The 21,208-nt window shown below is 41.1% G+C and overlaps 1 protein-coding gene and 1 long non-coding RNA gene across 3 annotated transcripts in view; one reads left to right on the top strand and one right to left on the bottom strand.

Moving 5' to 3' along the window:
* The window catches only part of LOC147151329 (uncharacterized), a 49,744-nt gene that overhangs the window by 6,821 nt on the left and 21,715 nt on the right, over positions 1-21,208 (bottom strand). The window contains exon 2 of the long non-coding RNA XR_015085693.1: positions 11,202-11,270. This is a non-coding gene — a long non-coding RNA (uncharacterized LOC147151329). The remainder of the gene's footprint in view (positions 1-11,201; positions 11,271-21,208) is intronic.
* The window catches only part of kdrl (kinase insert domain receptor like), a 55,654-nt gene that overhangs the window by 17,236 nt on the left and 17,210 nt on the right, over positions 1-21,208 (top strand). For both annotated transcript variants that reach the window (XM_086023491.1, XM_086023490.1), the window contains 14 exons: positions 3,082-3,238; positions 6,590-6,701; positions 9,577-9,685; positions 11,927-12,211; positions 12,995-13,141; positions 13,637-13,765; positions 14,950-15,056; positions 15,628-15,760; positions 15,866-15,970; positions 18,153-18,266; positions 18,619-18,707; positions 18,792-18,945; positions 20,523-20,620; positions 21,065-21,187. In XM_086023491.1, the coding sequence (XP_085879617.1) occupies positions 3,082-3,238; positions 6,590-6,701; positions 9,577-9,685; positions 11,927-12,211; positions 12,995-13,141; positions 13,637-13,765; positions 14,950-15,056; positions 15,628-15,760; positions 15,866-15,970; positions 18,153-18,266; positions 18,619-18,707; positions 18,792-18,945; positions 20,523-20,620; positions 21,065-21,187 (1,862 nt within the window). The remainder of the gene's footprint in view (positions 1-3,081; positions 3,239-6,589; positions 6,702-9,576; positions 9,686-11,926; positions 12,212-12,994; positions 13,142-13,636; positions 13,766-14,949; positions 15,057-15,627; positions 15,761-15,865; positions 15,971-18,152; positions 18,267-18,618; positions 18,708-18,791; positions 18,946-20,522; positions 20,621-21,064; positions 21,188-21,208) is intronic.

The following is a 21,208-nucleotide window of genomic DNA, read 5'->3' as shown; positions in this document are numbered from 1 at the left end:
TAGTCAATTACCATGACCTAGATGACTAAAAATCTACACAGACATAAAACAAAATAGATTAATTAAAACAAATTAGCAGGCACACTTACTATCGCTTTATGATGATATTGTGACAGTAAGTTCAGAAAATGACTTGTATTAGCTACGTAAGTCAAACACTTTTTAAACACCAAAATGTTCACTCAACCAATCTTTCCAGATAATTTAGCGTATCAGTCTATAGTCTAAGTCTGCTACCTTAATGCTATAATGCTAACATATAATGTGAACCACAATAGACAGGCTAGCGGAAATTAGTATAGACTTTAAAGTAATCATAAATAAGGACTTCACTTAGTTTTGAGTATCTGCCGATACCGAGTTCCGATCTGATACCTCTACAATTCATTAAAAAGTAGTGAGGCATAAAGATGACATCATAGAAAAGCGACTGTTGTTGTGGCACCGTCTCAGAAGCTACATTACTGAAGCAACAGAGCTAACACAAAACCCCACACATCAAAATAAAGATACACAGGAGGGTTATATGGTACGAAAGATGTTTTAATATCACACTATAATCTATATCGTATGTGAACTTTATAAATTGTGAATATGTAAAAACTCAATCTTTTTCACTACATACGATCCACTGAAAATGACATGATCAGCCTCAATTTCCAATGACATGATCAGATCGGGACAGCCCTAATTACAAACCCTCAAACAACTACTGTACTACTTCAAGTCACGGAGCAGCAACACATACTTCTACAGCACTTGTCCTTATTAGCGTCACGGACATGACTTATTATGGGAGAACGATTTGATAGCATTCTACAGATATTAAAGTAAAGTGCCAAAAATGTAACGAAAAAATTGATGGTGTGCCATGTCGCATCACTAAAACTTATTGGAGTGACATAAAATGAAGCTTATAAATAAACACAGCCGGGAGGGATTCTGGTTTGAATTAAGAAACTATGTTAATGTTGTTTATCAGATGTTGAGCACCGACAACGCTGCACACAGTCAATGTTGGCTAAAATACTCAAGTTCTGCTCTAAAGTAGAAGTACATGAATAAAGAAAGAAAAACATATAAGTACTCATTCAAGTCCTATATTTAAGTGAAAGTTAAAAGTAAAAACTTTGAAATATACTCAAGTATAAATACATTTTTACTGTTGATTACTGTACAATTACAGATACGTGTTGCTGCCATATGAGAAAAAAGTTCAGTATCACTTTGCGTGATAAATTTCAATAATGTCATAAGTTCATTATACCGTTCTCCATGTACGGTCGAAAGCTAAGTACTCAAAAAAAGGTTTGTTACATATTCAACCACCATGGAAGATGATGTAAAATAAAGAGTGGGTTGAAGTACAGTAAATACAGTAATTTAGTATTTGTATTTCAATACTTCCCACCACATCCCCAGTACAAGGACCCTACGTCAGAAATCTCAAGAAAGAATTCTGATCCTGTTTGTGGTAGCAGGTAACAAAGTACAATTATTAAGCTACTTTACTTTTTCCAGGGAGCTGTACTTTTCTTGATATTTAATTTTACTTCCTACACAGAAAAGAGATATTTCTTCTTACCACTTAAAATAAGTTTGTTACTTTTCCCAAATGCTGGAGATGACAACGCAATGTAACACAAGATGTAAATAGACTAATTAAGTAGAGTAAGTATTTGTACTTGGTTGCTTCCCACCTCAGTTTAAGGACCCTCAACCAGAGCCTTGATCATAAATCTCAAGAATGAATTCCCTTCCTGTTTGTGGAAGGGAGAAATGAAGTATAAATACTACTTAAGATATACAGTATTTACATGAGTATCTATTTCTCTGATTACTTTTTTTTACTTTTACTCCCTACACTGAAAACAAATCTGTACTTTGTACATCTTTCTACTCAAAATGTCTTTCTTCACAAATGACGATGCAATGTAAAAAAAAAAAAAAAAAAAAAAAAAAAAGCACAAATAGAGAAAGGTACAGTGCATTAATTGAATATTTGGACTTGGTTAGTTTCTACCACTGCAGACAGTGAACATGTTGGTGGCAGTGATGCTGCTGGGCCGGCCACAGCGAGGGAGATTTATGTTGTCTGTTCAAGCTGCGAGAACGGCCAAAGGCTACAGAACAATGTCGGGGGTGACGCGAGGATCTTTGTGTGTTGCTGATTAGAGAGCTCGTGTCGAAACACTCGTTCAGGCCGCGGGCCGCGGCGGGGTCACGCTCTGACCTCGAAGCCCTAGGCTTGCCTATCATCCTGCCATTCTTCCCTCCGCACACTGACTGCAGGACAAAATGGTGTCAGTGGCACTTACTTCATGGCTATCCATCATGACTGTTGTTGCTCATTAGAAAGACATTATGAGATTCCGCATTGGGTTGGGCTGAGGCTGGGGAGGCGTCATCTTATACAGGGATGTCCAAACTTTTTATATGCGGGACCACTTAAAGCGGAAGTCAACCCAAAATTATTTTTTTCAAGAATATGTTCTATGCAAGCCCACTAGTTGAAACAGGGCATTCTGATAAATATTGTGTTTGTGGAATAAGTGTTAATCCACTCGCTTTTAGCCATCTCTGGGGGCGGCCATTTTGTCTTCTGTCGATTAAAAATGAAATCACAACTACTCACAACGACCAATCATGGCCCAGATTCAGAGAACAGGTCAGCCGTGATTGGTCGTCGTGAGCAGTTGTGATGTCATTTTCAGTCGACAGAAGACAAAATGGCAGCCCCCGGAGATGGCTAAAAATGAGTGGATTTTGCTGCTTAACTTATATTCCACAAGCGCAAAATTAATCAGAATGCCCTGTTTCAACTAGTGGGCCTGCTGGGAACATATTCTTGAAAAAAATATGTTTGGGTTGACTTCCGCTATAAAAAATAAAAAAAATCCAAGGAAGGGAGCCGAGGGCATTTCACATTGCGTTTAAAAACAACCACATCTGCATACAAAGTGCTGTAGATAAAGTAAAACCAAAAAATTTGACATCTAAAAATTGAAATTCTCATTCAAATTGAATTTCAAAAAATTCGTGGCAAATTTTCAAAAACTGTTGTTGCTTTTATTCTTTCAGTGAAGCCAGGCATTTACGAGTCAGAGTTTCCCCCTGTGGACATCCAGCCCTACATGTTTGGCACGCGCCACCAGCTGACCTGCACTGCCTTCGGCAGACCCACGCCAAACGTCACCTGGCTCTGGCAACCCTGTCACACAGACCCGGTCCTCAAACAGTAAGTACTCATCATGATAGCCGCTTTTTCACGCAGGGATCCTGTAAAATTGCTGCATCCAAACCATTAATGGGATCCGGCAATAAGCTGACGTTTTTTGTTTTTTTTCCGATGACACAAATTATTGACAGCTGTGTGTGTTTTTAAAGAACGAACCCTAACATACTCTTAAAGCTGAAAAATGCGATAAACAACAAGCACCACATTAGTGACCCCTTGTGAATGGTTGTCTATCTCGATATGTGCCCTGTGATTGACTGGCAACCAGTCCAGGGTTATGCAGTGTAAGAGGAGAAATGAAAGGATGCATAGACTTGGTCCCCGACTCTGTGTTCATGCCGTGCATACAGAACAGCAAACTAGACAAAAATACGAATGATGGATGGATGCATGTCTACACACATTAGAGACAAAAAAAAAACTTGCGTTCAGTCCTCAGTTGTATAATTGAACGCATGCATAGTTTTTCCAGTTTATGCGGAGTTTCACAGTTGCATTCAAGCCACCCTGGAGTCCCAGTATAAAAACAACAACACATCTCCACCGACTAAACTGCCTCAGAACATAGCACATTAATCAAAGAAAAGTAGCCCTGGAGAGGTGCCCTTCCATTAGAGGTCAGCGCCTTTGGATTCCAAAGAGGAAACAGTAAGGAGATATATTACCGCCGATCCCCCAGTAATTCTTCATGGACGGTGAGTGACTGCTGCTGAATACCAGCCTGCTAGTGAACCCACAAACAAGATGAACATTCCCCAAGATCCCGGCCGCTCTGTGACAGCGGGAGACCTGCGAGCCGTAAGATCAGCAAAACAATAGGCCATTAGCCTCGGGTTATCAGGACCCGGCACCATTAACAAAAACAACAGCGCGTCAGCGAAGAGGGGACGCCTCACTTATTCACTGAAATACTAAATGTACATTTCAGTACGTGTTTAGCGGGGGTGGTCATTGCAGTCCCCCACAAAACAACTTTTTTGTTCAATTTTAACAAAGAAATATATAAATATACATACATATAAAAAATATATGTACATATGAAAACATAATAAAAGAGAAGAAACAAACTAAACTAACTTTTATAAAGTGCAATGAAGCCGGAATTCACACACAAACACACTGTGGTTTGTCAGTGACATCATTAGTTCTCACTCCAGCTTGAGTGAAGAGAACAAAAAAAAAAAAAAAAGAGAGCAACAGTAACCCACTTTCAGTCAAATACATAAATACAAAATGGAAACACTCGCAAGGAGCATGGAGAAGACACTCACACTGAACTAACCGCGTGCTAAACAGCCAACCCGACTGACTCCAAGGTCTGGATTGGGCGTCACCCTTTAGTCCAGCCCTTATTTCAAATTTTTATCACAGTAAACAAAAATGTTTTTCCCCACTTTAGTTTTTGTCATTTTGTTCATAAATTATAATAACCTTGGTGAGGCTTAGGCAAAGAAAAAATAATTAAGGCTGGCACCTATTGGAGAATTGGCTAGGCTGTACCCACTCTAGCCTGGTGGGTGGTAAATTGTACAAAATGTTTTGTTTTATCAAGACCTGACCCCGCAAGTGCTCGACACCGTAAATCATTCAAGATCATATCTCATCTTTGGACAGAAGGGGAAACGATCAATCGGAGGAAGCTGACGGTAGTGCGAGGCTGATAGGAGCAAAGTGTACAACAGGGGTGTCCAAACTTTTGCCTCAATTGGCTTGCATATAAAAAAAAAAAAAATCACATTTCCATATTCAGAATGGCGAACCTGACGCAGAACAGATGGGAAAGAAATGTGAAAGTCCATCTTTGATTTTCAAGCCCGCTCATTTTTCTTTTGTTTGTAAAAGTAGCATCTTAATTTTATACAGAACTCTGCCGCCTACGGATCACAAATGCCCCACAAGACGAATTTTGTCCACCCCGCTGTAAAACGTTCGGGGGTGTCATTACGGGTTGCCAGGTTGCGAAGTTATCAGCGGTCCCCTGTTGATTGCCAAGGTCTACGCATCAGCCTTATCTCCTTGCAGCAGATCACGCGGGCGTTTCCTGTTGGAGGTGACGCAGAGCCAGGCCCTTCCTGTCGCTCTGGCCGTTTCCTCCTCAGCCTCTCGTCTCATCAGCTTGATTGTTTGCCACCGTAGGCGGCGAAGGCTTTAGGGGCTTGGCGTGGGGGGGGGGGGGGGGGAATCTAAGCTTGCCCTCCATTCACCAAAGGATGATCGAGAACCTATTTAAGCATTTATTCCATATTGTTGAAATCCATCTTAAGGTCCATGTAATAGTACATTCGTTGCCCTCACTAGTAAGAGTAGTAAGACACAGTCATTCTATTCGTGTGCCCTCATCATTCTACTTGTGCACCGAATTTCCTTTCTAGCACATCGACCTTAAGTTGGTTACCAACGATATGAGATAATTGCTCAAACGGTTTTACGGTAAACCATTTTGAGCATATAAAGCGGAAGAGAACCGACACATATTTTTTCCAAGAATATGTTCTATGCAAGCCCACTAGTTGAAACAAGGCATTCTGATAAATATTGCGTTTGTGGAATAAGAGTTAATCCACTCGTTTTTAGCCATCTCTGGGGGCGGCCATTTTGTCACTTCTGTTGACTGAAAATGACATCACAACTGCTCAGGGCTCAGGCAGCGACCAATCACGGCAGACCTGTTTTCTGAAGCTGAAACGTGATTGGTCGTTACCTGAACCCTGAGCAGTTGTGATGTCCTTTTCAGTCGACAGAAGTGACAAAATGGCCGCCCCCTGAGATGGCTAAAAACGGGTGGATTTTGCTCCTTAACTCATATTCCACAAAAACAATTTTAATCAGATTGCCATGATTCAACTAGTGGGCCTGCTGGGAACATATCCTTGAAAAAAAATGTGTTGGCTTGATTTCGTCTTTGATAACATTTCTTTGATAATGATCCTACTAATGGGTGACAATGCCTACTAGTCAAGCCTAGTGGTGTAACTCATGCGGCATAGTAGTTTACTAGTACGATTCAACTGTGCATTAGTAGGCCAAAACTGGCACCTAGAGTGGGAATACTGTATGACACACAGAGACCACACCGCTAGTACACGGAGCTTAAGCTGGATATCAAGGAAACAATGCTCAGTAAGACAGAACTGTGCTCTCTCTGTGTAGTCTCCAAGTGGTGACAGCTGAGAGGCTATTACAATGAAATACAATCACGTAACCGCTCCATTCGTATTCGTGCCATCTGGGCAAGCGTTTAATACAAATACATGTTATATCGTTCAACATTTAACACGTACATTTGTTTTTCTTCATACTTGCAATGTGACATGATAGCCGCTTTTACGGCCATGGTTGCCTCTCTCGCAGATGCGTCGTCTATTCTGAGCCAATGGTGGTCAACATTATGGAAAAGGGAAATGCCAGCAACTGGATCGAGAGTATAAGAACCAAGCCTGAATTGGTTCAAGGGAAAAACAAGGTATGCCTTTGTCGCATTGTTTTCTTTTTCTTTTTTTTTTGTTTGATTTGAAATATTGTCGACAGCGGGGTTTTTATGAGCACTGGAACTGGCTAATATCAAGACAATATCCAATGGCAAGGTCGGATTCAAGTGGAATTCTTCCACAAGGAGCATATTAAAGTCATATTCGTCATCTGAAAAGAATAAATCTTTTCGAATTCGCTTCCAATGAACGTGACGCATAACTCTTGCATGAGCAACTGTCACCAAAAGACATGAAAAGGCACATTCATGGCAGTCCCTTTTCAAGAAATCCATTCTTCATTCATGCACTTGGAATTATTTATTCCTGGAGGGAGTGAGCAGGAAAATGAGATACAGGTTTGGTTTTGTTATTGTTTTTTTTTTTGTTTTTTTTGATTGGCAGATGGGGCCCTAAGTCTGAAAAATATGACATTATTTTTAAACTACAGAATGAATATACAAGCACGAATACAGTTGCTTTCTTTGGGATTTTCCAAATAGGAAAGGGCTTAGTAAGTCATGGACAAATAGCAAAAGCCCATGAATAAAAAATAAAACAGGCAAGTTTGTAAAGGGTGACTCTGACGTCAGTGTTTAAAAAAAATAAAATAAATAAAAATACGAACAATTTCATCAACAGTTGTGAAAATAAGATGATGTTGCAAGTTGGAATGAAATTTTCATGTCCCCATGAAATGATTTTAATGACAGCATTTCGTCTTGACAGAAAACGTTGTACGCATAATGGCCATTACACCGAATTGGTGCCATTTGCCTGTTTTAACGCTCTCAAAATAAACGTTACATTTGTGTCCTTTTTCAACTAAATCCAATGATACACATAGTGAACTACTCAAAATGTGTAATGGCCCATCTCAGGCAAGTTTATGTTTTATGACATCATTTTAGTGGACTGAAACTCCCACTAGTGAGTATTAGCATAGAATTGGCAAATACATGAAATATAGCCACATAGCATTTACGCTAATCGTATGTGATCCTGCATACTGAATCAAATACTTAAACTATATACTGTTCTATATTAACTAAATAACTTGTTGGCAGTGAAAAAATGTATATTTAAAAGATTGTTTACATAATACACGTGTACATTCAATTGTATATGTTCAGACAGTCCACGTACTTATTGAAATGGGATGAAGGTCGAAATAAAATAAGCCTTAATCAGATTGAGTTAAACAAATGACTATCCCTTCAGGCCGTAATGTCATTTAAAGAATCCAACTAATTCCATCATGTAAACCCAAAAGACAGAGACGAAAATGGACCAACTCCTGTTCGCGTCTTTTCACCACAAACATAATCAAGAGCAGATTTGACTGCATCGTGTGGGTCTTTCCATAGAATAAACATTTAACTTGACTGAGTCCAACTAGGGCACAAATTCACTAAACCAGATATAATCCTTATTTTATTTTTCAAATCCAACACTTTGGCCTGTACGGTTGAATTTTTCTGTCTTATTGTGGATGAATCTTAGATTAGCTTTTTTTTTTTTTTTTTTTTTTTAACAAGGCTAATAATAGTAAAAGTTGTCATTTTCACAGGGCATCGGTTCTAATACATGGCCGTCATAAATAGTGGAGCCCCACTTGTTTACAAGTACCTGCAGCCGAAAGGGCTTGCTTTATGAGGGTGACGACTAAGGGTCAATGATAACAAGCGGGAATTTAAAAGGCGAGGGATTTGCTGGCAAATTCCTTTCTGTCACTCCGCATAAATCGTGTCGGCCCGTGAATTAGACGCTGGTCACGACGGGGGGCCTCCCAGCCGAGCTGCTCCCCCAGAAGGCCAGCGAGTGAAAAAAAGGAAGTCTGGTGGGGTCACCATTCAGACTACAGTACAGTGAAAGGCAGACCGTTTTTTGCGCTTGGGTTACATCATATTGGATGTAACATAATTCCTTCTCAGTGTTTGGGTGAATTTTGTTGATTTTCTCTTTTAACCTTTTAGCAGTGCGGTCAGCAGGGACGGCATTAAATTGCAACAGTATGATTCTTATTGTGCTTGTAAAAATGCATTGCACTGAACGCTTTTTCTTACATTTTATAACGAAATCCGTGGGAAGCGATTTGGACATTTATTCCATGTCAAGCTTATGGTCCATGTACTAGTATGCTCTTTGCCCTTACTAGTAAGACAATTTACTAGCATACTTAGCACAACAACTAAGACACACTATTGCTGCCTTCGATCGCTGTATTTCAGTTGCCTGCACACTCGTAGGGCAACAGCGTGCAATTAATGAGGCATAACCATTTGGGTCGTTTTGGTCGGACTAGGATGCTACTAGTACATGAACACCTGCACTCTAGTATTACTATAAGTGAAGCTTCACTGGTAAGCCATTATAATGTCACGAGAAGCACTAGTAGCAAGCAGACAAGCTCACAGTTTTACCTCACTAGCCGTTACGCTAGTGCGCTTAACTGTCTTACGAGTACAACGTATGGACTAGTACATGAATCTTATTCCATATTCTTGATATCCGTCTCTTCGTTCCCACTATTAATGTAATCCCGCGCAAGTAGAATGACTAGGATGAACTACATAGTAGAATGACCACGTCTCACTGGTAAAGTATTCCCCCCTCCATAGTAGGCCAATTCATTGTTAGTAGTGAGGCAAAACTACTAGCGGGCATTTTGCTGCTACTCGTGGTAGCAATTAAAAACATGCGAAGCTGTTACAGGTCTGAAGATTTAAAAAAAAAAAAAAAGAAGAAGAAAAGAAACTTCCATCAATGCTGCGCCGACCCCTTTCCTCTTTAATTGTGATTCACTTCTATGAGTCTTTTATTTATTTATTTATTTTTTTTAACTGTAACTGCCTTGTTGTTCCCACTCAGACTCTGAGCACCCTGGTGATTGGAGAAGCCAGCGTGTCGGGACATTACTCCTGTTTGGCCCAGAATGAATACGGCAAAAACACCAGGACCGTCCCTTTCTTTGTTAGCGGTAAGTGGTCGGTCGCCCCCAAACGTCTTAATTTTGTCAATACGCTTCTGCAAAATAATATGGGATGGATACCAGATGATTTTCCTGTACAATATCCTCGAGAAATAATTATAATAACCTGGAAGGAGCAGGTTTAGTGTACATTGGGCAATAAAGATACCGGGGGGGGGGCATTAATTGAAACCATGTTCCCTTGCAGCTGATCGGCTTCGGGCGTAAGCGAGGCAAATCCATCCCGAGCCATATGGAGTGCCATAATGGCACATGTTAATTTTTTTTTTTTTTTTTTAAACAGCTTTGAATAACTGCATTCTTTCCAGTGCAAGCAGGTCATTCTTTTTTCCCCCCCCTTTTATCTGCAAGGCCTCCGCTATAAGAATTTGCATTTTATGTGCATCTGAGCATTTCCAAATGTTTCCACATAAAATAATCCATTGCAGAACTGGCATAGCAACGTAAACTGAAATTGGTGACATGCGAAAAAAGAGATTCACAATTGAAATTTTAGGGGAAATGGCTGACGCCTCACAAATTATTCGACCCCAGCATGAGACAAGAGGAATCCGACTCTGATCCAGAGGTGGGGAAAACGAGGGATGGTGGAATGTCGCTTAAAAAAAAAAAAAAAAAAAAAAGAAAAGAGAAAAAACACAAGGACAGAATTGTAACAACAGCTGTCTTCTGTTACGGAACACAGAATGCTTCCCAGCGATGTGAATAAACAAGCACAGTCTGGTCCCCCTGGGGCCCGCGCTGAGCTTCCCTGCAATTGGTTGACTGCTGCGCCACCATCAGCGACGCCGTCGTGCGCCAACGTGCTTCCAATTATCGGTGATGAAACAGGAAATAACTCACATTGGACATTCCTGTCCCTGTTCGGTGTCTTCAACACTGGCCAGGACAGGAATTTGGTACCTGGGTGTTCAAGGGGGACCTCAGCCACCTCCTTATACCACCACTATCACGTCATAATTATTAAAGGAAGCATCAATACGATACAAAACAGAAAATAACAGCGTGCATCTGTGCCATGTCCATCTGGAGCAGTTCACAATCATTATTTATTTATCTAATAATATGACAAAAACATGAAAATAAAATGCGTCTCCCTTGGCAGGGATTCTGATTATTAAATGAATTAATGTGGATGGATCACAGCAGACGTGTTTTGCTAGTTGATCCGTATAAGATTTTGCTCAGACCACCCATTTAGAGGACAGAAAAATGCTGACATCATTGAGGGCCAGCGCTCTGGCTTTGTGAGGAACAATTTTAAAAACAAATATCGCTGGGGATACTGTGCGTTTCACGCTCAGGTGAGAGGCCATCACTAACGTCATTTAAATCCAAGCCTACAAGCTTTAAACACTCTTACTGACCTAAAATGATGAAAACACACTTTTTAAAACACTCCACACAAACCATAAAGACTGTCCTTACTCTTATACTGTCAAGAATTGTGAGACTATTATGTAGGGTCACCTTGAATGCACGAAAATAAGACTTATACTCACACAGTTCTCCCAATAAGAGGCCCAGCGTGCTTGCTTCAAGCTGTCAGCCCCACTTGAAGTTTTCTGTAAAACTGACACAAAGCAAAAGAAAATCAGACATTGTACATTCAAACAGCAAAATTTTCGACCAAGCCATATCATATCAAAAGTTTAATAAGTTTAGTAAGTCTAATACTAACATACACTAAAAATGCAAACAAAAAAAAAACAGACCTTCAAAACCTTCAAACAACTACTACTTTGACACACACACGGAGGAGTAACACACACGAGAAATATGCCATACAACAATAATCGCAAGCATGTACTGTATTCTCTCTACTCTGTTGGAATGACGCCTATTACAGCAGCTTAGTTGGGAACCTTCTCTGCCTCTTGCGCTTTCACTTAATTATACTGCATATCTTCCGGTAGAGCTCAGCTCACCACTACATGGTACTCCAAAAGACATTGCTTAAATGCAACGGTAGCGGTGGTTCACTACATAGTTTATGATCTGTGAGCCAGCACTACTGATTTTGAAGGCCCTGGACAGATTACATTGACATGGCAACATAAAGATGCTGAGATCTGATTGGGCAAAAAAAAAAAAAAAAAAAAATCTGGCATCGATATACATGTACTGCAAGCAGTCCAGCCGAGAGAAATACTAATAAATGAGAATAAATTTGGGGAAAAGTTGAAAAAAGTGGCGATGATGTGACATCATCCTTCCGTGTCCCACCAGATCACCCCGAGCCCATTTCCATCCAGCCTCAGTCGACCATGGAGAGGGACAACATCACCTTGAACTGCCGGGCCTCCCGTTATCTTTACACGAACCTGCAGTGGCTGGATTCTCGCAATCGAACCGTCACCTCAAACGTGTCTCGTCTCAAGCTTGACCGCTACTCGATTGCCATCTCTCTCCGTTTGCGCAACGTCAGCAAAAACAGCACGGCGGGTTACAAATGTCGAGCATTTAAGCTGCAAAATAAGTTTGAAGTCAAGTCGGCTGCGTTGAATGTGATCGGTAAGTAACAGACCTTGAGGCATTCATTTGTTATATTACTTGTTTGTCCATGAACTAGTAGACTTTTTGTCCTTACCCGTTAGACACTTCAGTGCACTAGTAAAATAATTAGGGTGCACGGGTAAACCAACTGTCTTACTAGTGAAGTGTTTTCCACTCCTGCCTTCCACTACTGTATGAAATTTCTGTGCACTAGTAGAAGGACTAGAGCACACTAGTAGAATATCTATCTTACAAGTAACATTTTTTTCACCACTATATGACATCTCCGTGCACTGGTAGAATGATTAGGGCACCCTAGATGAACAATTACTTGTTACTAGGGACTAGTTGACATCTGCATGCTACTAGTACAACTCGTGATCTTAAATTGAATATTTTAAGATAATTCTTTATTGATGCCCAGGGGGAAAATTAGGTGTGATAAATAATAATAATGTCACTAGTCGTGCTAGTAGCATGCAATTGTCAACTAGTGCACTCGCAATATGTAGTTGTTCTATTAATACCCACTTGTCATTATAGTAGTGCATAGAAATGTCATGCCGCAGTATACTAAATGTAACTATTAAGACATCGTCGTTATACTAGTTCACTGAATTGTCTTACTGCTCGGTGAGGACAAAGTGTACTAGTACATGGACAATTCAGCGTACTAGTAGCTAAGCTGTCCAAAAAAAAAAATGCTCAATGCAATGCCAGTGGTCCAAATATTCTGAAGAGGTCATAGTACCGTACAGTAGTGCAGTATTGTAATTCAAAGTGTGTTTTTGTGTCATTCAGCGAGAACGCAGCCTTGGCTGAGTCAAAATCTAACCGATCGGATCGTGAACAGCAGCAGCACACTGATGTTGACCTGCCTGGCTCAGGGGCTTCCTCACCCCAACATCACATGGTACAAAAACAGCGTTCAGCTGAAGGAAGGCCCAGGTAAATGATGTCCTGTTACTACAGTATATCGATCGTTTGTGTTGAATTGCCATTTTTCAGATTTGCTTGTAAATGTAAATAAGAGTCCATTTGAACATGTTACATCCAACACTGAGTTACTGCACTCACTTACTACACTTACTAGTGGCCTCGGTGTGCTTAATTACTCAAAGTAGGAACGGCTGACGTGACAGGTTTTTTTATCGGCATTGGGACTGTTATGATCAAGCCCGATGAATTCTGCCCAGCAACAAATGACCACATATGATAAACAGCCATTCACACATCAGACAATAAAATATGGCGTATGAAGTCATGCAAAGTCAAGCTGGCATTTCAACCCTTGAACACAAAATCACCACGCACAAGTATGTTTGTTTTTAGGGGGGGCAAACATTTTCACGAGCTCAAACAACTGATGAAAAGGACTTAACATTTTTTCTTATTTTTTTCTAAGCAGTTCTGCTAAAATCCACGTTTCTCGCCTGCTTGCAGGAATCACCCTGAGGAAGGACGGAACGCTGATCATCGAGAGGGTGAAGAAGGACGACGAGGGTCTCTACGAGTGCGTGGCCAGCAACAGCGAGGGTGTCGTCAAGACCAGCGCTTTGGTCACCGTGCTCGGTAAGATTCCGTACACTCACTGAGATCAAAACGCCTCCGTCGATGTTTTGTCAATGCAACCGCAATGGAGCTCATCTCCGATTTCAGTTTGAAAAGTCTCCCCTGACAGAATGTGGAGGTGGAAAAGATACTCAAATGCTGTAAAGATACTTGGGAAAAAACAAGACTCTGGTAAAAGTAGAAGCACTCATTCTAGTACTTTACAGTACTTAAGTCAAAGTAAAAACAATTTCACTCTGACATTTTTCTTTTAAAGTCTAGTACAGTCCGTACAGTCAGTACAAAAGTAAAAAAAAGTTTACGGTCAGCTTTATTCAGTTCCTGTTTTGATAACTAGGCAAAACAAAAGCATCTTGGCGCAAAATATTTTTTCCTTTTTTAACTAATTTTAATAAGCAACACAAGCTAATTTTCTTTGTGTAGCACCATTCATGCACAACAAAAATCCAAACTAATTTACAGTGCTCAAGAAGAAGAAGAAAAAAAGCTAGCGTTGGCTGAGGCTTTTATGCTATCAAAAGGTGTCGTCATTGCTTTGCTACCGTGGTGAACTTTGCAGTAACTGATGTGAATCTTTAATTGCACACCGTCCAAGTGTCATGCGTTTGAAGCGCTGGTTTGACTGTTCGATAAACACGATTGCACTGATGAGTGGAGCCACCGACAACGAGAGTGGGCTAACTCCATTTTTCATTTTGCAGGAGAGTGATTTAAAGATTTATTGCTGAAATAAAATCTGGGGGGTTACGTCCTAGTGATTTATTTAATAATGATTACATCTTCTGGATCCCTGTTTTACAGAAGTAGCTGTTTTCCTCAAATCAAATTTGGTTCAATAGATTTTGATGAGAATTTGTAATACTTTTCCACACCTGGATGATGTCATTATCTTCAATTTCATGGGTTGGAGCACAGTCAGTATCATTGAGGTTGACTGAAAGAAAAGAAACAGACTGGGATTTGAAAAAAAAAAAAAAAAGTTTGATGGTCTAATTCCAAGCAGTCAAATCTATCAGTATTTCATGAAAGATGATAAATTCTACCATCTGGCACCCAATCTTTTGTGGGATGTTGGCCCACTGTCGCACAGATGAATCATCATGAACCTTTTCCAAAATGACAAACATGGAGTTAGCCTTCCTCAAGTTGTCAGTGGCTGAGTTGTTGTCTTGCTCTCGGTACAGGGGAGGAAGGGAAGCCAAATGTGGAGGTCATAATTCTGGTGTGCACTGGAGCCGCCGCCACCTTCCTCTGGCTCATGCTCATCCTCTTCATCCGCAAGCTGCGGAAGGTAAGACACTGTAGAGATTTTTTGTGACATTTTTGTTTGACGTTGGGGTTTTTTGTGGGAAAAAAAATGGACTCTGGTACTTAATATTGTTTTGCTGTTCAGCAGTTTTGTGCCTTCCTTGAATGGTAATTTTTATGCAAGAGAGCACTTTGCACCAGAAGAAAAAAAAAATTCACATTATGTGGTTTTTTGGGGGGGTTTGTTTCAAACCCTTTGTTTTTGGGTTAGGGTGATGTATCTTTTATACACGCATTTAGAAATGTATTATGAAAATTAAATATTAAGAGCATATATTTTTGTCCATATTTAAAATGGTATTTTTGTCATACATTTGATTAGTATGTGCGTTGTGGACCAAAACCCACGAGAAGTTGCCCATCCCTGGAAAATAATACGATTGCAATTGTACCAAAAAGTTAAATACAACTGAACTTGGGCAGTGATTCTTCCAAGTACCACTAAAGTAATCCTGAGTACCACACGTTTGAGAATCATTGCCGTAGCTCAACGAAGGTTAGGAAACATTTTTGTTGTCCCTTGCTAACATCGTTGCTCATCCTGCCCGAACCAGCAACAGCCCGCACACTACAAAATGGGTCCGTCCATCATCATTGACCCCGACGAGTGTCCTCTGGACGAGCAGAACGATCTCCTCCAGTACGACAGCAGCAAATGGGAGTTTCCCCGCGATCGTCTAAGATTAGGTGGGCACTGTGCAAACATAAGCGGCTACGACATATGTCTATTTTTAACTTCTAACCTTGACGTCATCCAACATTAACAGCCAACCCTTCTTCTCCCTTCGCCAGGCAAAACCCTCGGCCACGGCGCGTTCGGAAAAGTTGTGGAGGCCTCTGCCTTTGGGATAGACAAACTCTCCACCTGCAAGACTGTTGCAGTCAAAATGCTGAAAGGTTCTGACATTTTCATTCATTTGTCTTATATGACGCCGCGCATGGGGAAATATACTGTACGTACGTAGGAATTCTTGTTCTTAAAACACGCAAGCCCCGATGGCCCCCCTCAGTTCAACTTGGGGGTAACACCGACATGAGCTGGCTTGTATTAATCTCACATGGTGGACTGTTATGGGGAACGGATGATCAAATCCATCCTCAAGATGGATTTGTGCTGCACGTGACGGACACGCGATTGAGTTCAAAGCCAAGTGGGGTTTTCACCGACCCCGGTTACAATTCTAAGCAAAGGCCTCCATCCATGAAGAGATTTTAGGGCAGCGGTCCTCAAACTGGGATCAGCGAGCTGTAGCTTGGGGGTCCGCAAAATCCTTTGCAAACAATTATTATGTAATTACGTTGCTGGTCCCCCCAAACGTTTGAGAACCCCTGATTCAGGGGGACTGAACCCAACCGCAAATAGTGAAAATCTGAAAAGAATTACAATCACTTACGGTCGTCATGTAAAAAAATAAATGAGAATGTGAATAAGCAGTAAGTCTTGTTGAAATATAACATCATTTGAGTGAGAATTGTCTTTGTTGTTAGTCTACAAAATGATGTCACATTTTAGATTTATTCACACCGCTGTTTATATTTGGAAACTATCCGCTGCATTAATCCTCGATATTGAAAGATGAGCACATAATGTATCAGCACAGATAAGAAAATAAATAAATAGGCTTGCGTGTCAAATCCAGCGGCTGTTGTCGAATTAATCACGATGCCAAATAAAAGGCCGCTCTCGCTTCTTAGTCGGCTCATAGGTCAACTTTAATGGAAACCAGCAGATTGATTTGGTTTGGTGCATGACTGGAGACTTCGTGGCTCATAAATTTCTGGCGTGGCCAAGCAACATAAAACCCCATAAAGTCAAAATCCTCGCTAAATCAAGCTTATCCGCCTTTTCACATTATGTTTAATGAACACGCGATATTAAATTCCAAACTTAGCCGGTGTTCCGTAAACGATAACGTCTTGTGTTTTGAATCAGCTGTCCTATTTGTACATGATGACTTCACTACTATACATCTGGAACACACTGAAAGCAGTTTGCAAAGTTAACCTTCATATCCACCAGCTTAAGGTCCATGTACAGTACTAGTGCATGCTTTGTCCTCACTAGAAAGACAATTCAATGCACTAGTAGAACAACTGACTTACTAAGAACATTTTTTTTCCACTGCTGTGAGCCACTTTTGGCCTACTAGTACACAATTAAATCATAGTAGTAAACTACCTTCTTGAACTAGTAACATGACTAGACCTAACTAGTAGGCATGTGCCTGTCACTAGTAAAAACTAATTAAAAAAATAAAAAGGAAAAATGCTTTTAAAAAAAACAAAAACTGAAAGTACACTTTATGTTTATAAAAGTATAATTAGAGCAAAAGTTTCCTTTGTTTTTGTCAATTAACATCATACATACATGAGCATTTGGGGTTCAATTTAAATGTATTTATTTCGGTCATTGGGCGCACAGCAGGTTGTTATTTGGGAATTGTAGTTTGCTTTAATTCATTATGGAATACTTAGTGAATACTTTTTTTTTTATGTTGCTCTCAGCAAATACTCCATATATTCCAAAACTAAAACTAACATCAAAACTAAGAACAACTAAACTAAAATAAATAATTTAAAAAAAACTAGCTGAATTGAAAAAAACAAAACAAAAGTCAAACCAAAATAAAAACTCACTCCAAAATCCCAAATCCAAAACTATTATATAACCCAGGTAACTAGTAGCCTCCTGGACCTTACTAGTAGCACCAAAATGCTAGTTTTGCCTCACTAATAACATGTTGTATTTCTAGTATGTCAAAGCTGTCCTACTAGTACGTAGAAATGTCATACAGTAGTGAAAATAATTGCGACAATTTACACACTATAGTAGCATGACTTTGTTTAACTAGTCATGTAAAATTACAGTTACTGCACTGTAGTTTTTGTACTAGTGTGCTGTCTTACTAAGTGTGGACAAAGAGTGTTCACAGACTTTAAAACTGAATAAAGAATATGAAATAAATGTGCACATATTCTTTCCAAATATTACTGCAAATATTATTGGAACGAGCAGAAACAATCGAATGGAATTGTTATGCCATACGCTCAACCGCAACTGGCCGTGCCCTTCTCATAGGCGGCGCCACGTCCAACGAGCGCAAAGCCCTGATGTCGGAGCTCAAGATCCTGATCCACATCGGCCACCACCTCAACGTGGTCAACCTGCTGGGCGCTTGCACCAAGCCTGGAGGTAAGCTTCAGCCACCACTCTAATACAGCACACCGAGGCGGCCACTTGAAACCGACAAATTTGCTATCCCCTCAAAGTAACTCACATTCATTCATGTTTTAAAAGTGACTACACCTCTCAGTGAAACCGAGGGCCCAATTAGCCAGTTAGATAAGATCCAGCCCACCTGCTCCTAATGATGATAAAAAAAGATTGATGTTCAACCAAACCATTATTTCAAAATCAATCAAATTATTAAAAAAAAAAGTCAGCTAGCTTAACGCTAACATAAAATGTCAAACACCAAAGACAGGCTAAGGGAAATTAGCATAAATGTCGGACGGCTGGTTCATTACGCATCTTGTCTTAACAGGGCCCTTGATGATGATCGTGGAGTTCTGCAAATATGGTAATCTCTCCAACTATTTAAGAGGAAAGAGAGACGACTTTGTGGTTTACAAGGTGAGTCTCCAGCTCCGATCGCGAGACTTCTTTACAACTTGATGGGCCACGTCTCCTTAGGCGCGGCGTGCGTTTTGCGTTCAGAGTCAGGACGGCAAGGTGATGTCGTCGGGAACGGCGTGCGAGCTGAGCGAGTTGATGAAACGCCGCCTGGAGAGCGTGGCCAGCACGGGCAGCTCGGCCAGCTCCGGTTTCATCGAAGATAAGAGCTACTGCGACTCAGAGGAAGAGGAAGAAGGTAAAGGCCCTGCATTCCTTGCGGCCCATTCAGCCCACCACCCCTCCCTCCCCTGCTCTGCTCTTCCGTTTCTGTTTGTTCCTCCCGTGTAGTCAGCGCCCCCACCTCCACCTTCCTGCTGCTCCTTAACACTATAAGGAGCACTGTCTTACAAAATCAGACATTCTCGCTCGACTTCTTTCTGAAGGCGAATCGTTTCGGTGTGTCCCGTTTATCAACCTGTCGCTTTTTGAACTCCGAAGACGCCGTTCAGCAAGCTGTCGGTTCCCTCCTGCGGCCTGTGCAGTGTTGCAGACTGAGTTTAGTTTGTATTGTCTTTTGGCTTGCCCTGACAAAATGTTTCCACATCTGACCCGGTGCCCGATTCCCCTTAACGAGCTGTGGATGATTGTGATGTTTATGATTTTAGAAGGACTTCAAATTTGTCCTCGCAGGGCCGGAATGCTGACCCTCAATGATGTCAACGTTTCTCTCACCTCTGATTGGTTGTTCAGAGCAAAACTTGTGACAGCTTATTTCGACTAGCGAAACACGCCTGTAGTCACTCTCGTCCTTCCCGCATAGGCCACTTGACCCCGAACTCCGTCTTCCTCCCACGCCGCTGTTCCGCCCCTCCCACCGAGGTACAAATACACCCCCTCAGATTGTTTTGCGGTCTCCGTCCGATGCGACGTTTCCTCCTCCTGTTCGGTGAAACAATCAGTCCAGCAGGCGGCCGCCGTCACCCCACTGGGTCTGGAGGCGGTTTTGTTTCCTGTGCTGACCCTCTCTCTTTCTCTCCCAGCCCCCACATCAGACGTGTTGTTCCGGAGGTGTTATTTTGGTTTGATTATTTGTTTACTCAGGTGGGGCTTCTTTTGAGTACTTCTGCGGACCCGACCTGAACCCTCCAACCCCGAGTGCACATTTCACCTGACGCATTGTGATTTATTCTTCGCGCTTATAAGTAATGTCCTAAACTAGACTTTTTACACTACACTGTGTGTATGTGGCAGATAGACACTAAGGATGGGAATTTCGATTTGTTTGCTTGCCCGGCGATTTCGTTTATCGATTCCTCTTTGCGCCCGATATGGTAAAACAACAAACACTAACAGTGATGCTAACCTGGGCATCAAATAAAACTCAGTGCAGCTTTGCTTACCTTTTGGATTTAACGTGATAGCAGGGGCGTCAAGGGCATGTGGGTGTTTCCGCACCATAGTGCCTCTGCATGATTGTTTCAGACAGTGTGCATGTTTGAAAGTAGCTCTGGATATTCACCCACCCTAGCTGATCATGTCATGGGTGGAGAAACAGTGTGGTATGTGATTCTTATGCAAGTTAGCAGAATGGCAAACGTTTTCAAAAATAGGAAGATTTAAAAAAAAAAAAAAAAAAAAAAAAAAGTACTTTGTTGTTTGATTTTATATTTAACAGGTTGGCAGGCATATCGGGAACACAACTATTTGTATGTCATTTTCCATAATGTTTCCAAGACTTCTCATAGGAATAATTGGTTCCATCGCATTTCATATCAACCCAGAAGGAAAAATGTCTTTCACTGGATGACTTTTTTCTCCAATTTGTTTTTGCAGAATCTGAGGATTTATACAAGCGAGTTTTGACTTTGGAAGATTTGATTTGCTACAGCTTCCAAGTCGCAAAGGGCATGGAGTTCCTGGCCTCTCGCAAGGTATTCCAAATCACTTTATGTCATGTGTTGCGCAACGGCTTAAAACTTAATTGCGTCAAATGAAAAATGATTGTCCATTTTTATTCAAAGGTCATGTTTTGATTCACATGCTTGATCGATTAAAATGAAGGGCCAGTGAGCTCAAGTCCAAACTTTAAAATCTTTTCTCCATCCTATTTTCAACACACCTGTTTATTGTAGTCCGGCACTCATTCATTCTTCCAAGTTGAGTGGCTGGGACTGATTTAGAAATGCGGCCATTGTTGTAAATAATCCCTTACAGACCATTTTTAGCCTGGATATGGAAGACATCATGTCCTTTTGTACAATCACTGACGGCTTAACCATGTGTTGCTTTTCAAGCCGATATGAATTACAGCAGGCGGTGCACCGTTGTCAAGCGGCCTCCAATCACAACTCGCTTTCTTTCCCCGTGCCACTTAGTGCATCCATCGGGATTTGGCTGCTCGAAACATCCTTCTCTCCGAGAATAACGTGGTGAAGATTTGCGATTTTGGGCTGGCCAGAGATATCTACAAGGACCCCGACTACGTGCGCAAAGGAGACGTGAGTCGGTGGCGGGTCGTG

The sequence above is a fragment of the Filicampus tigris genome, chromosome 2 (genome assembly GCF_054856515.1).
Source record: "Filicampus tigris isolate MCC_2025a chromosome 2, RoL_Ftig_1.0, whole genome shotgun sequence".
Taxonomy (NCBI): domain Eukaryota; kingdom Metazoa; phylum Chordata; class Actinopteri; order Syngnathiformes; family Syngnathidae; genus Filicampus; species Filicampus tigris.
Note: the sequence above shows the minus strand (reverse complement) of the source record. Positions and strands in the feature narration are given on the sequence as shown.